Below are 15,592 nucleotides of genomic sequence, written 5' to 3'. Positions count from 1 at the left end.
CATTTACTGACAATCAATGGGGATAAGTAAACAGGACAAGCAAAACGCTCTGTAGATTTAGTTCTACATGTATTTTCAAGACACGAATCTGAGATATGTGATTCATAAAGATATTTTTAGAAACTAATTTTGCTTATTTTCCCTATCAGTTTAGATAATTTATTATTGCAGGTATGTTTTTCTATTTTGAGAAGGAGCATACAAAATGTGACTATTTAAAAGACCCCTTTTCTCGGCTGTTACCTTTCTGTTGAAGGCACGCTCAGAAGTACCTCTCCTAGTCTCAGATGAGTTGGTCAATCTCTTGCTTTCTGGAAAAAACAGGGCAGGAAGTTATTCAACTCTTCAGAGTTAGATTAGGTTACAGTCCCTAAAGCAGGCATGCAAGAAGTGTGTTCCTTGGGCCATAAGAGGGTCATTTTTTTCCCCAGACCGCCCTAGATTGTGTGGGGGGAAGACTCATCCACACCCCAGAATAAGTACTGTTCCTATTGTCGGAATACGGTCCTTGGCACTCATGAAAAAGTTAGTGTGGTCTTTGAGCTCAAGGAAGCTTTTCCATCCTGCTCTTCTCATTTTGAGGAAATGAGTGTGAACACAACCCATTGCTGTTTTTGACAGTGAGGCTTGTTCTCCTGCCACCCAGGGCCTTTAATAAGCATCTAAAGTATCTTTCTTCGCTGTATTATTCTGCACAAAAGACCTTTTGATGTCTTTCTTTCATTGCATCTCCGGCTTTCTTCTCTCTCTTTTTTCCATGAGCAGTCAAATCTTTCCGAGCTCTTGTCACGTCCATACTATAACTTGGAAAGCTGTGAGGAAGCAACTGGGGTGGTCCTTGTCACCTACTTTTTCTCTTTTTCCCCCTAATTTGAAATTGTTTTGTCTGTGCAGAGAATTGCAGTGAGAACTGTTAGCTGGGAGAAAGAACTGTTCATAAAATTAACCTCTAGTCTGATCAGCCAGAGGTGTAGAGTGCAGGATGATATTTTATGTAACAAGCGGGGTTACTCCATGTGGGGCCATGTGCACCAGCATTTCATGAAGAAAAAGCATATAATGTGGAGATTATCCCCTTATTTGTCCATACTCATGTACATGGACTGGACATTCTGTCATTAAGGTACAGAAGATCTGAAGATACATGATTAGGTCTTTGTTAAATATAAGTCAGTGTTAAATAGTTGACTATTCGTTGTATATCTGATATTAAATATTTGTCATATTTTTATGCTACTGAGGAACTGAAGGCAATATATGTGGTTCATCCACTCTCTGTTTTACACTCACAGGAACCCTGTGCACCTTTCCATATATACCCATCACAATCATTTTATGGGAGTATCTATTAAATGCTCCCAAAATTCCAAATTCCAATCTTGAAAAGAGGGTGCCCCAGCTTGTACAAGTGATGCATGTGTGCACCTCAGAATATGCATCACACTTTTTCAGTGAAAAATGACAGTGTAACCAGAAGTAATAATTGAATTGCAAAGGTAAGAGTGAGACAATAGGTTCCCTTTACTTTAGATAAAGGTTTCCTCCTTTTTCTTTTAAGCCAAATACCTGTAACTGAAGTAAAATATTTTTCCTGGTGGCTGTTGCTGCTGCTGTTCCTCCTCCGATGATGATGATGATGACGATGACGATGACGATGATTATGATTTTTACAAGCCATGAGACTAGAAAAGTCACACCATCCAACTTACTGTTTCTTAGATATTTAATGATGCCATGAAGGGTCGAGTTGCTGGGGGAGTAATGCATTCTGCAAGCAAAAATCTTGAGCATTTGAAAAGAAGCTTGCTATGAAAATGTTTAACCTTCCAAAGGAATGCTTTTTTAGCCTAAATTCATAAGCAAATCCCAATCGCTTCCCCTGATTTTTCAGTTTTTTAATGTTTTCCTCCAGAAGATAACAGGATATTTTTTTGTGCATGAACAAAAATCAACATTTCAGTGCTTTCCTTTACAGAGTCTAAACAGAGATTCCATTGTTTCCTTTTAATGGTCATTCTCAGAGGGGAAAAAAAACCCCAACTTGTTATAGTGATTTTTATAAAGACTTGCTCCAGCAGCAAGAACTCTGAAACAAAACCGCTGACCATGAGTTGAATTCCTCTTTCGGAGACAGCAAGAAAGGGAAACCAAGCATTATTCCTTAAATACCCATACCTATAATGTCAGTCTAAAGTTGTCTAAACCTGCATATAGTAAAAGATATAAATGTCTCTGGAGGAAAACTGGCATATCTCACTCCTTTTTTTGATGCTGAAACAAGGTCAGGGGAAAGATCTGCAACCATTGAATGCCATCATCAATAACCTACAGTCTAAACCAGGGTTCCTCAACCTCAGCAACTTTAAGATGGGTGGACTTCAACTCCCAGAATTCCCCAGCCAGCATGGCTGGCTGGGGAATTCTGGGAGTTGAAGTCCACCCATCTTAAAGTTGCTGAGGTTGAGGAACCCTGGTCTAAACTACCCATCTAACATGGTGCCTTCCAGATATCTTGACCTACCACACCTGTTGGCCATGCCTCCTAGGGATTATGAGATTTGTAAACCAAGGTATCTGGAAGGAAGCGAGTTCAGACCTCCTGTGGATCAACAATTGCCACGTTCTAAATAAATTTGTTCTGTTGAGGGATGACATTTGCTTCAGAGAGGATAAAGAGATCATGTGGAGAAAATAGCAAAGGCTGTAGTTTTGAGACTTGTTAGAACGAATGTTAGAACCTGCTGTATATGAGTTTTGTCTCCTCCCTCTAGCCCTGTATTTTCTAATGAACAGTGTCTCACCAAGCTCTTTCCATCTCCTGTTATCTGAGATCATTTTCATTAAAGATGCCCAGTCATTCTGAGTGCAAAGTATATGCTCTTCTACCAAGCTCTCTGTTTATTCCTTTCCAGTCAAAACAGAAGAACAACAAAGAGGGATTAATAAAGGACTAGCTGAGGATGGAATTGGTGTGATTTAAATGGAATTTGCAAAATAAAATTAGCACCATCAACTTCTGTTGTATTTCAGGCATTCACTTCAAGTAAGAGTCCACAAAGAACTAACCCTCCCCCCCCAACCCCAGTCTTTGATAAGTAGGCTGTACCAGTGGCTTAAATTATTCTTAGTGGGTTTAACAGCACTTGAAATGTAGCTCTGGTGATTAACTTTACAGTGGAATTGCACAGCAGAAGTACCATGCAAATAATTACTTGGAATGAGAGAAGGTGAAACTGCAGGAAATGAGTTGCTTAAGCACATTTGATCAGTTCCCTTGAGATTAGCCTCTCTCTTTTTCTTGCTTGTGTAAGCTGTAAGCAAAGAGCCCCTGCCTGGTATATATGATGGGAAAGCCTCATTTCCTCTCTGTCTCAGTTAGCTTTGCAAATCCATATTGGCATGTTTGATCTCCTTGGTGAGAGATGAAAGAGGAATCTGCCAGCCGTGGTTACGATCACAGCCTGGCTATTCTCGATTGAAGAGATTTGCTGGAAAATGACATTAATCCAGTGGGTGGAGGAGAGATGGAGCCGAAATGCGCAGGTCAGAAATGTACAGCACGAAAAGGGTTGAGCAGGAAGAGAAAGAATGTTGTCTGCACATGTTTATCCTGCACTTGAAAAAAGAGCTTATTGCACCATAAAACAGACCATGTAAGGGTGGCACAACTATTTTGCTGATTGTTATGGAAACCATTTTTTTCATTTGTCAAGAACTTCTGGGAGCCATGTTGTGATCCATATTGTGAGTCGCACTTCCAACCTCCTGATTCATTAATTATTTGCCACATCTAACAGATAGATATGGGCTGTTGTTAAGAACCATCCAGAGCTATGAATACTTCCGGTTGATGGTATGGAAATATAGCTCCAGTGGTCCATCTAATTAAGAAGAGGTAAGACAGTGCTCTCCAGATGTTTTGAACATCAATTCCAGTTAGTGTGAGATAGCATTGTAAGTGACCCAAGAATTTTGGGAATTTTAGTCCAAAGCACCTGGAAGGTACCAGCTTACTTCCCCACAGTTTACCCTTCCCATCCCTTTCTGGAGCACTGGGAATATAACTTGAAACCTTTTACATGTGCAACATGCACTCTTCTACTAAACTGTAAAAGCCTGATACAGAAAATTGAATTTCTTAATGTTGCCTACCCAATCAAAGGGCTGATGCTGCACACCCTTAGTCTTATTCCTCCCAAAGAGATTTATCAGGTTTAAGAATATAATTTCTAGGGAGAGCCAGCATGATGTAGCAGTTAAGGTGCTGGACTAGGATTGGGGAGACCCAGGTTCTAGTCCTCCCTTAACCCCAGAAGCCAGCTAGGCAACCTTGGGACAATCACTCCCTTTCAGCTCTAATCTGTGTCAGACTCTGCAGACAAGCCAGTTGGGGGTGGTGTGGGATCTTGTTACACTGTGCATTGATACGTTTCACTGTAAGAAGTAGGCAAGTGTAGTATAAAAGAAGTGGACCCTGCAACTAAGCGGAACATACCCTAAAATACAAACAACAAGCATGTAATTTCTAGGTTATCTCATCAGGCCGCAAGCTCTTGTGGCTCTTAGTTAATGAAAGGCAGATACATGTTACATAGGTATTCACACAAGTGTCTTTCATTAATCTTCTAGTTAAAGTGAAGTATTTTTCAATATATTCTCTGGTCTGCATGTGTGTAAACAGTTTTGTCTTGTAGCTATAAAACTGAATCAGGCCTTGTTTCCAGCATTCACAGCAGATCGACAGAATGGACATATTCATAGTTGGCTCCATCTGCAGTAACTACAGGTGGTCTTCTTTTAATGACCACTCATTCAGTGACCGTTCAAACTTACGACGGAGCTGAACGAGTGGTAGTTACAACCAGACCTTGAACTTTCGGCCATTGCAGCATCCTGTGGTAAAGTGATACAATTTGCCACTTTCCCTGTTGGCTTACCACAAGCATAGTCAATTAGGAAGCCAGCAGTAAGTCACAAGTCATGGTCACGTGAGGTCCTCACTTAATGACCTGCACAGTCCTCATTTAACAACAGCAACCAGGACTGCTGGAAATGGCTGGTGCTCATGTGGTTTTTTGAATTACATGTCACTTAACAACAGTTTCCAGTCCCAATTAGCATTGTTAAAAGTGGACTACCTGTACTCTGATTTATGAGACTCCAGGTATAGTAGCTAAAGTTAAAAGAAAATAACATTTGTAAAAGATGCTACTGATAATGCAGTAAGCCTCAGAAAAGTTACTTTCACATTTCATGGCATTAGTGTGAAATTCCCAGAACATTGGGAATAATGATAAGCTCTGAAAGTTCTATGAAGCCTTCCCCGTGCTTCTCCATGATGGCCCATATGATCTGGAACAGCCATCCTGGGAAGCTAGATTGATTCCATGTCCTTGGTCTTCTGGAAGCAAGTTAAGATGGGAGGCCTTTCAGAGGGGCTTTTTTAGGTAGTTGACAGAATGCAATAGGAATGTTTATATTGTTCCAATAAGGTGGTCGGTTTGGATTTTGGTATTGTGTCTGTGTACCATGGACATTTGAACATTTGAGATTGATGTGTATAATTAGGATCCTGTAGACACCTGAGAGTCAGGTGATAGCGGTGGCTTAGACATCTGTGGAATAATCATGATGACAGCAAAGCCAAGCCAAATATAAACTGCTCATTGGTCATCGGAATCCACTCAAAGATACATACATGCTTGCTTGCATGCATGCATGCATGCATTTCTAGGAAGCTAAAGCAGTTTAAATGGTCTTTTTAGGGACTGCAGATCCCTTTTCCCAATACAGGGGTAGATGCAATTTTTCAGGGTAGATTCTTGGCTGGTCAGAGACATGCTTTGCAAAGTGGCTTTAAATGCTTGATGGAGGGAAGTTTATTCATAAAAGTTTCAGGGGGGAAATAAGGCTGTGCATTTTGAATTATTTTGTAGGAGAAAAATGTAAACAGTTATGTTTGCTTTATCCTAGCAGAAGTAGATGAAACATTCTCCCAAATTGTTTTTGGATTACTTTGGTACTTCTTTGATGTGGACTGGGGAGATGTATTCCAGAAACATTTTCTTACTTTTATAAACCATTGTTAGCATCTTTTTCTCATTTGTTTTGCCACCCCAGCAACCTTCTTAATGTTGTACAGAAGGATGCATATATTTATATAGAGAGAGACAAATAACTTGATAACTGCAAATATACATTTGCTGTAATTCCATTAAACTCTAGTTATTTTAAAGCACAGAACTAAACTAAGTTTTATGTTCTTTTGCAAGCCTTTTAACACTGGTGGGTTGATGTAAGTCCCTAGTTTGCAGAGGTGATGCATGTAAAAAGGCCCAAAGCTGCCTTCTGTTGGGAAGATGTGCTCTTATACCTTCTACTGAAAGGGGTCATTTCCCGTTAGTTTTGTGGAGGTAAATATGTGACTTGGCATTCATGACTCAGCCTTTCTTGGCCAAGTTCCTTCACTGTAAGGATCCTCAGTTGAGCTTCTCCTGGGAAAGAACATTTGTGAGTTCAAAAAAGGGGCATTGCATTCTGGAGCTCTGCCTGGAGATTAGGTTCATGGGCAAGTTACCTTCTCTTTTAATCTCACTGGTTTGTTGGCTGGGAAATAGTGTTTTGGGCCAGGCAGGGAGTTTCTACAGGGATAAGCTTCTGTCCCTGCTCTCTAAGTCATTTGGTGGGAGAAAACGCAACATTGTCAAAATTCAGAATGCACCTACTAGCTCAAAACATCAGAGAACCCTGCCCAAGTGAATCAAAGTGTGTGAGTGGTTAATGGTGGTGGTGGTGGTGGTGGTGGTGGTGATGGAGGAGGAGGAGGAGGAGGAGGAGGAGGAGGAGGAGGAGGAGGAGGAGGAGGAAAATGCCTAGACTGGAGTATTGCAAATATATCTGAAAGTACCATAGAAAAGAGTAAGGAATTCCTCCAGAGTGCCCTTAACCATTCTGACACACACACATACAAACCTGATGCTTGCTGCAAATGAATTGCCTCCTTTTTAGCTTGCTGGTAATCTAAAACATCAGGTACTTTTCTCTGCTTTAAAAAAAACTGTTAAGACCATCTTTCTCTCTCTCTCTCTCTCTCTGTTCCCCCTTCCTCCCAATCCCTGATGTGTTTTCTCTTTTCAGGTGGCGGCCAAGGCGGGTGTCTATGAGATCCTGAACCAGCTGGGTTTTTCTGAATTTGAAACTCTGGAGAACAGACCACTCTCCCGGCTTCGCTACCGTTGGCAGGAGCAAAGTCGTAGCTCCCTGCCATTCCGAGGAGAGTTCATTTAGGACCCAACGTTATTAAGGGCCTGAAGGACTGCAGCACTTCTCCAGATGTAGCCAAATCATTTTCTTTTTCTACTATTCTGAGTGGATTTTTAAGTTCATTTATATATATATATGTATATGAAAAATATGTGCCTTAAAGAAGGACTGTGTCTCCAAGAAAAAGAGGTAAAACTACCCTGAAGACCTTTTAGGGTCTTTCAGATAGAATAAAATAAATTCAAACAAAGCAGATGCTCTATACTTTCTCCTGATTCCCAGGGTGCCACAAAAGCTTTTTTTCAAAGACTTTTTTTGAGGACTTGGTGCCCAAGGTAACTTGTATATTATGTATATGCAGATGTAGGAAGCATTTAATAGGCAGTTCCATATGACTTAAGTATTTCTCGTGCTTGAACCTCATTGTTTTGTTACGATAATTCAAATGTACATTTGTGATACTTCAATTGGTAGTCACCATTGCTGGGCAGTTGTACTATGCTAAGAATGGGAGTTTACCTATACTGTCCAATGTGGGTTTTTCACTGCATGCATAAGAGGATGCTGAAATTTCTAGAGTGTCTGGGATTGCATATATATGGTGCTTATCTGAATACAGCAAATGGTTAGATTCACCTATCCTGCCCTATCGGTGTGAACTGGGTTGGGGAACCTATAGACTGGTAGATGTTAAACTAGAGTTCATCAATTGTAATGTTGGCATTGTTAATAGGAGCTAGAGAGCAACAACATCTGCAAGGTTGTAGGTTCCTCGTCTTAGTGTAGATGCTTCCTTCCGGACAATAATTTTAGGCTTTGGGACTACTCTGCACTAGGTTTAATGTGCAAATGTATAGGTTGAGCCAATTTTGAGCAAGCAGCTATGCTAGCTGCAGAATGGTATCAGCACCTATATTCCTGGAGTCCCAGCTCCAACTCTTGGTCTTCTTTCTCAAATGCAGACTGCCAGCAATAATGACATGTCCTTCTGCACCAGGTCTGTCCAGTCAAGAATTTTGTGTACTCAGCCACCCATAAGCAGCTCACATTAGTTCACATGACTAATCTGCATATACCAAAGACTAAGTGGACTCTGCCTTAGTTTGATTCAAATTGGAATTCTTTTCTACTGCCAAGACCTTAGACTTAAGATATGAGATTTTAAATAGAAATTGTAGGGATTGAATCTGAAGTCATGCAATCTACCGCTGAGAGACGTGTCCCTAAAGTATCATTTCTAACTCTACTTACAGCTGACAGCTAGTGGCTAGTCTCCCTCCAGCGTTTTAGGTTCAGGAATCTTCGAAAACAGCAAAGGTTTCTTCTTTCAGATAATAATGCACTAAAGATTCCTCAGAGAAAAGGATAATTTGATGATACATTTTGGGCTTGTACATTTTACCTTAGCTTTTGCCATACACTTTCAATCATACTAGTCCAGTCATGTGAACAAGAAATTGACCTTCACTTTTAAAAGCAAAAGTGGAAATTTCTAGGGTGCTGGGTTACACACTTATATGCTTTCTGCGTATGTATCATCCTACATTTATGATAGCATTTTTAACACCGGTCTGTTCCTTCTCAACAGTAGGCTAAGTGCAGTATGGAGAAACAGTATTTGCTGCTTCTGAGGAGAACATCCTAAATCAAGAGCTACCGCTTCAAAAAAACGCTTGTGGATTGTGAGAAGAACTATTTTAACTTGGAAATTAAATTTAGGTCCTCTACTATACTGCAAGAAAAAGTTAATTTTAAGTGTTACAGCAACAAGAAGTTTGATTTGTTACCCTTTAACTCCAGGCACCAACTCTAGATGACACCAGTGCTGCTTCTGTGCTTCCTGATGAAGCTAGTGTATGTGCTACAGAATATCATAGTGTGAAAAACGTTTCCAGGCAAACCGTTTTGAATTTAGGATGCTCCATTCTGAGGGTGAAGCAGTTGGTTTGAGGGTGGAAAGGGCTGCTGCAAACATTTTGGAAGTGATTTTTGCTCAGGGCAGCTCTGTTGCATGGAGCCCTGCTTCAAGCTTGAGTCATTTCCATTAAACCTGAACTGGCTACTTTGCGCTTGAGACAGAATGTTTTGGACTTAAAGCCCTTTGTGCATCTTTAATATTGTATCATTTCCCCCCCTTAACTACTCTTTCAGTTTTGTTTTGCGTTTTTTGCTGCTTTGTTTCCCCAATTTTTTTTTCTGCTTCATTTTTCTCCAACACAGAAATGCAGAACCTGTGAGCCTCCATGCATTGCTGAGGTACAACTCCTAGTACAAGCTACCCGTAGTTATGCCCGGAATTGTAGTTCAGCAGCATACGGAAGGCTACCGGTTCCCTGTTTCTGACGCCACAGAACTTAACAGGCTTGCAAGCCTTTGCTGAAGATGCATTTTCAGCAGAACAAGCAAGGAAGGGTTTTCACCCCACCCTGCTTTAAAACTTGCATTTTTGACATGCACCAAAATGATACTGAATCGTGTGAGTGCTGTTTTGTCTTCACGGTCAGCCTGTGCAAACATGCTAGAAGTGTGTTGTTATAAGAAAAAGATCTTCATGAATAAGATGTTGTGAAACGAAACCAAACCCTGGAAGAGGATAGTCTAGCTTGAATTCAAATAAGGCCATGTATACATTTGAGTATAATGGGACAGGAGGGGAGGGCCTGGAGCTTTCCTTAGAACATTTATTTTGTGGGGACTGAGGTGGATGGTTAAGCATAAGGAATAAGTTAAACAAAAAGAGCAGTTTATAGACCTACCAAACAATGGTTCCTTTGTGAAATGAAAGAGAGTATGCCCATCAATCAACAGAGATCTTTAGAAATCTCATTTACTATCTTAGGGATGCCTCAGTATGTAATTAATTCAACCGTAATTGCATCAAACTCCACTCCTTTGATCATATCTGTGCATGAACTGCAAGTTCAAATGACATCCCCTGCCTTCTCTTTCTTTTCATTCAGTCGGTTGCCAAACCATAGGGTGATTTAGCAAACATTTCTTGAATTTTCAGCTGCTCCTAGAGTGTTACTTGGCTTTATCATTACAATACAACTCCTGAGCTAATCTTGGATTGGACAAAAAATATTATTACTACAGTTCTACTGAAGAGTGAATTCAGATTTGATTATAAATTTTAAAAAAACACACACACACAAATATGGGTACTGAGAAATTACTACAGTGTGGCAGTCTCACAATACTGGTGAGAGGTTGTGCAGTCTTCCTCCAGGAAGACCAGCACTGCCTGGCATTTTCCAAGAACAGGTGAGCAACCTAGTACCTTCTGGGTCTGCTGGAGAACAACTCCCATTTGCCCTGGCCAGTGTGAGTATGGCAATGGTGGATTAAAATGTCTGAAGATCATCAGATTGTCTACCCCTGTTTTGGAGCTTACAGAATTCTTCTCTCGGACATCTCAGGAGTGCCAAACCAGGAAGACTAAAATAGAGCTTATCATGAGAAAGAAGGCCCAATTGAGTAGAAGGCGTCAGTAATTCATTCTTGTCGGTTAAGAGGGGAAACGCACCTCTGACTCAGCTGGTTACTACATGGAGGTAATCATTTAATGTTCTTAGGAGTGGTCCACTGTTGCTGCCTCTTAGAATTTGTGTTAAGTTCCCAGTCAGTCCTACAACCCTCACTGGTGGTATCTCCATCTAATTTGGATTAACCCTGTTTAGCTTCTAAACCCAGACCAAATCAGCCAAGTGCTATCTCTGTTCACTAGTATCTAAAATTAAGCCACCTTTGATCCTAATAAAATAGCTACTAATAAGTCATAGCAGGATTAACGTTGAGAGATCCCTGCATCTTTTTTAGCTGTGTATCCAGAATTTGCTTAAATTATGCTTGTCATGTTTTAATGGCAGGTGTTCAGTAATCAAATATTAGTAATGTACATATATTGGTGGAGGAGAGGACGGTTATGTGTATCTTGGTGCATCAGAAAACGTGTGCAATGTTGCTTTGTTTTGCACCAGACCAAGCCAGGACTGGGGAGATGATACAAATACTTGGGAGGTAACCTTAATGTATTTGCATGGACATGTCCCATCATCCAGTTCTGAAAGAGAGATGGAAAACCTGATGTTGCTGCATTGCAAATCTAAACAGCCAGCCAGCGTGGCCAGTGGTGGAAGTTAGAATTTAGCAATATCTGGAAGACCAGATGTTCCCAACCTTTGTGGTAATACTCAGAGAACCTTCATCAATGAACTACTTCAATTTAAATTTGGATTTTGCCAGTTACTTTTAGTATAACATCAAATATTCAGAAAATACAAGTTGGCTGGAGGAAGTCCAGACATTCCCCATATGGCTTTCTATAACCTTAATGCTGCATGTCCACAAATCTTTCGTGGACTTAGTAGGACCATTCATTGCGAATATCTGATAGGAAGCAACTTGTTCCACTGAATGTCTCACACACAGGCAAAAGCTAATACAAATTGTGAGGTCCAATTTTACCTCAGGCCAAAATAGGACATGCTTGCATTCTGAGCAAATGATTATTTTTCCCCTTCTTTAGAGCTGGGTTAAATACTCCAGAAATTAATATTTTTATTCTGATGATAAATTGTTTTTTAAAATGTGCAATGAAAAACATTGTCTTTAACCATGGTGACAACTGGGTTAGTACTGTAGCATGATGGAGGTAGAGTATCTATAGCCAACCAGGAAAAATGGTGAGGTGGGACATGGGTAATTTACTTGCAGATAGTTAAACAATAAAAGTTCCTATCATTACATATTATTTAGCACATAGTATTTGAGGTAGTTGCTATTTACTGTATATCAGATTTGATCCAAACGTAGTAATTTAATTCTGTAATCAGACTTTCATCTATGCCAAGAGTATTCTCTTTTTTTTTTGGTAAAAAATTAAGACTCCTGGGTTATGTATTACAGCATGAAGAGAATGAAGAGAAGTGAGGTCAACTGGGAAGAACAGGAAGGGACAATTTTATATACTAAAATAGCTTCAGTAATCGTTAGCAAGAGTAGACAATAATACCTGGTGTTGGTAAGCTAGTTCAAGCACAAAGGATAGTTTTAAAAGTGCAAAATTAGATTAGGATCAGCTTGGCCTGATCCAACCTGTAATGCTTTTCCTGCATGTTCAGCAAGTTTCCCTGCATATGCTATTATAATAGTGAAATTAAAAGAAAAATCTGCAAAGAAGGCCAGTTTAATTCCTCATCATACTGTAGGTGGGAGAGTTTAGGCTTGGCCAGGGATCATGACCTGTGGCCTGAAGCACACACTTTCAGTACCAAGTATACTTTGATTTGCAGTGTGGTATGTGTCCTCTCAATTCCTGCTTTTTAGTTTGCACATCTCAAAGTCTAGCTAGCCTTTCCTAACTTTGCTCTAACTACTGTGTCCAAAGCATATCCTTGGAGCTTAGCAAGAATCTTGCAGTGAATGAAACAGTTCTCATTGTCCATACTTCAAACTGGCATTTCAGAGTTCTGACGGCTCATCGGTCAGTCATTCTGACTGACATTAGGACTTTTGCCAAGGAATAAATGCTTCCAAAATACACCATTGAGAACTAGAGTTGTGTTGAAAAGGGCAAATAGAAATCAGTTTGAAAAATAACCAGGTACAGCATGTTTCAGCAAAAACATGGCATGGTAAGTAATCCTATGACATTGCATTTCAGTATTTTGGAGAAACCGTTTATCCTTACTCACAAACCAGGAAAGGAATTTGTAACTGATGAATGGCATTGACCTCCACTTGCTGAAATGCTAGAAAAATCAGATTAGTTTCTCATCAACGTCTTCCTATACATAAAGTGAATATTGCTATCAACAATTTTCATGAACAACTTTGTTTAAAAAGTAGCTCCTGAAAACCATTTTGAGGTATAAGAAAATCATAAGTTCTTGTGACATGGAGTTATTTTTCTTGAGGGGAGGGCTTAAAAGTTGAATAAGGGGTACCATTAAATCCTGCTTTAAAACTTGCTCTGTTACCTATGGCCTTCTGAGAAGTCCCTTGTGAGTTTAACAGGCTCCCCAACCTCCTGTGACATGAAATGCTTTTTCTTTGCCTTCTACCTGTTCCAAGGCATGCCAAGGAAGAAACAGATCGACCTTGTTGAAGGTCAGAGCTGATGACTTGGCAGAGGTCTTCTAAAGTTAGGCCAAAGTCACCACCCCATTTTAGACTACAGGAGTAGATTCATTTCTGGGGTATATACATGTATATAAATATTGCAAAGTCACCTTGTAATAAATATTTGATTATTTTACTTTGACATGGAGGCTGTCCTGCTGCTAAGAAGGTTCTGCTCTTCCATCTCCAATTCCCACTTGACATCAAGCATCTCGTGCGGCAAGATACCTGAGCATGTAGCCATGTGATAATACAATTGCTACTGTTCATGTTCGTGACTTTCAAAGCAGTATTTTGCCTTCATTTTTCAGGTGGTCATTCAATTAAATTATGTTTTGATGGAGGGATTTGGGGGAGCCTCACAGATCTCTTGACCTAATAATCAGGATTCCATAAAAAGAAATTTGAAGTTTCTTTGCGCAAAGAAAATTGTGATCTGTGCTTACGAGCGCTGATTTCATCTGAACGTGGCTTATGCACCTAAAGATAAAAACTCTTTTATCTCTGTATTCATTGATCAACTGTTATATATGTCTGGAATATTTTCTCAGACTGATTTACTGATTGATACCTGGGTTCATAGATCATGTCAGAATTAACTGTTGTGCCCAAAATACTAATAGCTATTTGGAATGCATTCAAGAGTTCATGCAAGTACAGTGGAATTCTTTTAGTGTGAACAATTCCTCCAAACTTGCCCTGCCTTTCCCCAGTATATCAAAATGGTTTCCGCAACAGCTCTCGGTTTTTGAAGTGGCTTCCGAAGGCTAGTGAAGTGGCTCTCGCTAAGGCAGTGTTTGCACAAGAGGAGCCTGAACAGCCCTTGAGGTTGTAGAGTTTGTTGTGTAGAGTCTGTTATGAGAGCTGCCTAAAGCAATACTACCTCAACCATAATCAAATGTATTTAGAAGGAATGGCAGAAAGACCTCTCCAAAATTAAGTGTTATTTTAATATGTCTGCCCTACAGGAGATGGGGTCTAAATAAAGCATGGCGAAGGGGTGGAAAAAAGTTATCTCAAGCTGGTTTATGAGTTTTGCTGTGTGTTGTTCCATTGTTTAAGTTGTCTGGAGCCTGTCTAGACTGAAGCCTTTGAATCCATTTGCTTTTCATCCACAAAGCTGTTGGATGGTTCAGTTTCCAAGGAAAATGGTTATAGTTGAGCTCTTGTTTGAATTATAACAATGGCTAAATCCACCATGTAAGAAGGGGACTACAGAGGTGACATGTATTTTGCCAGACAATTTACTAGTGCTCCTTCACCTTAATAAACAACCCTTTTGTTTCTAGAGTTACAGTGACTTTCAGTTGTTAACTATTGTGATTTTTTTTTCCTTTCTCGGTCAAGAAATACTTCCAATGCCTGATAACATGTTCTAATATTCTAACCTAGTCATGCTTGAAGACACTGGAAAGCGGGAAAAAATAAGTATGGTTTGAAGAAAACGAAATGTGAAAAGTACAAAGTGTGTTGGTTGTGTAGAAACCTATCTGTAAAGTCAGAACCTTACAAAACAGCATTGATGAATACCCCAAATATTCTGAAATTGATAAGTTAATTGACCTCTGTAATGGAATAAAAGTCTAGGACCTAAATTCAGGTGCCAGAAAAAAGAACTGAAAAGATAAGCTGCCATTCTTTTGTCACTCACTGAAGTTCTGCTTTGAAGTTTGTGTTCAAAAATGGCCATGTTTGCTTAGAAAATCCTGAAAAGTTGAAGTCTGAATGTTGCCTCCCAGGTTGAACAATCTTCAGACACAACTTGAGAGCATCTGACTAAGCAGAAAAGATCCATTAGTAGACTGTATTTATAATCAGTCTGATTTAGTCTTTCAGGTCAAGGGGAGTGGGGGTAAAAAAAAAAGGTGAGATGTGTAAAAAAGAGACAGAGCTTTGATTGGTTGTAGCTACCATCTTGACTTTTTTGACCCCCTGGTGGATGTCCCTGCTTCAGGTGGCAATATGTGAAAATCAATTCTAGTTGGGTATTTAGCCTTTGTCTAGGAGCACGGGTTCCAAAAACAGCCTGGGGGTCTGTGATTCTGATGTCAATCCAGAGCCTTCCCCCTGATGTTATTCAGAAGCTGATCTTTGCAGGGTGGTTTCAGGATTGAAATTCTTTCCAAATCTACTGAATGTCAGAGTATAAAACCCTCCAGGTGTTATGGATTTCTAACTCTTATCAGCCCTAATCAGCTGGGCCAAT

General features: G+C 39.9%; 1 protein-coding gene across 6 annotated transcripts in view; it reads left to right on the top strand.

Annotated features, from left to right (window-relative positions):
• PALD1 (phosphatase domain containing paladin 1) overlaps positions 1 to 15,264 on the top strand; it is a 106,680-nt gene extending 91,416 nt beyond the window's left edge. For all 6 annotated transcript variants that reach the window (XM_088144367.1, XM_025173644.2, XM_088144369.1 and 3 more), the window contains exon 20: positions 7,138 to 15,264. In XM_088144367.1, the coding sequence (XP_088000493.1) occupies positions 7,138 to 7,287 (150 nt within the window). In that variant the 3' untranslated portion in view covers positions 7,288 to 15,264. The remainder of the gene's footprint in view (positions 1 to 7,137) is intronic.
• The last annotated feature ends 328 nt before the right edge of the window (positions 15,265 to 15,592 follow it).

This window comes from Python bivittatus, unplaced genomic scaffold (assembly GCF_059951505.1).
Source record: "Python bivittatus isolate LINGU-HERP-01145 unplaced genomic scaffold, Pbiv_v1 ctg000400_np1212, whole genome shotgun sequence".
Lineage (NCBI taxonomy): Eukaryota > Metazoa > Chordata > Lepidosauria > Squamata > Pythonidae > Python > Python bivittatus.
The sequence above is the reverse complement of the archived record's forward strand: the minus strand, read 5'-3'. Positions and strand labels throughout refer to the sequence as shown.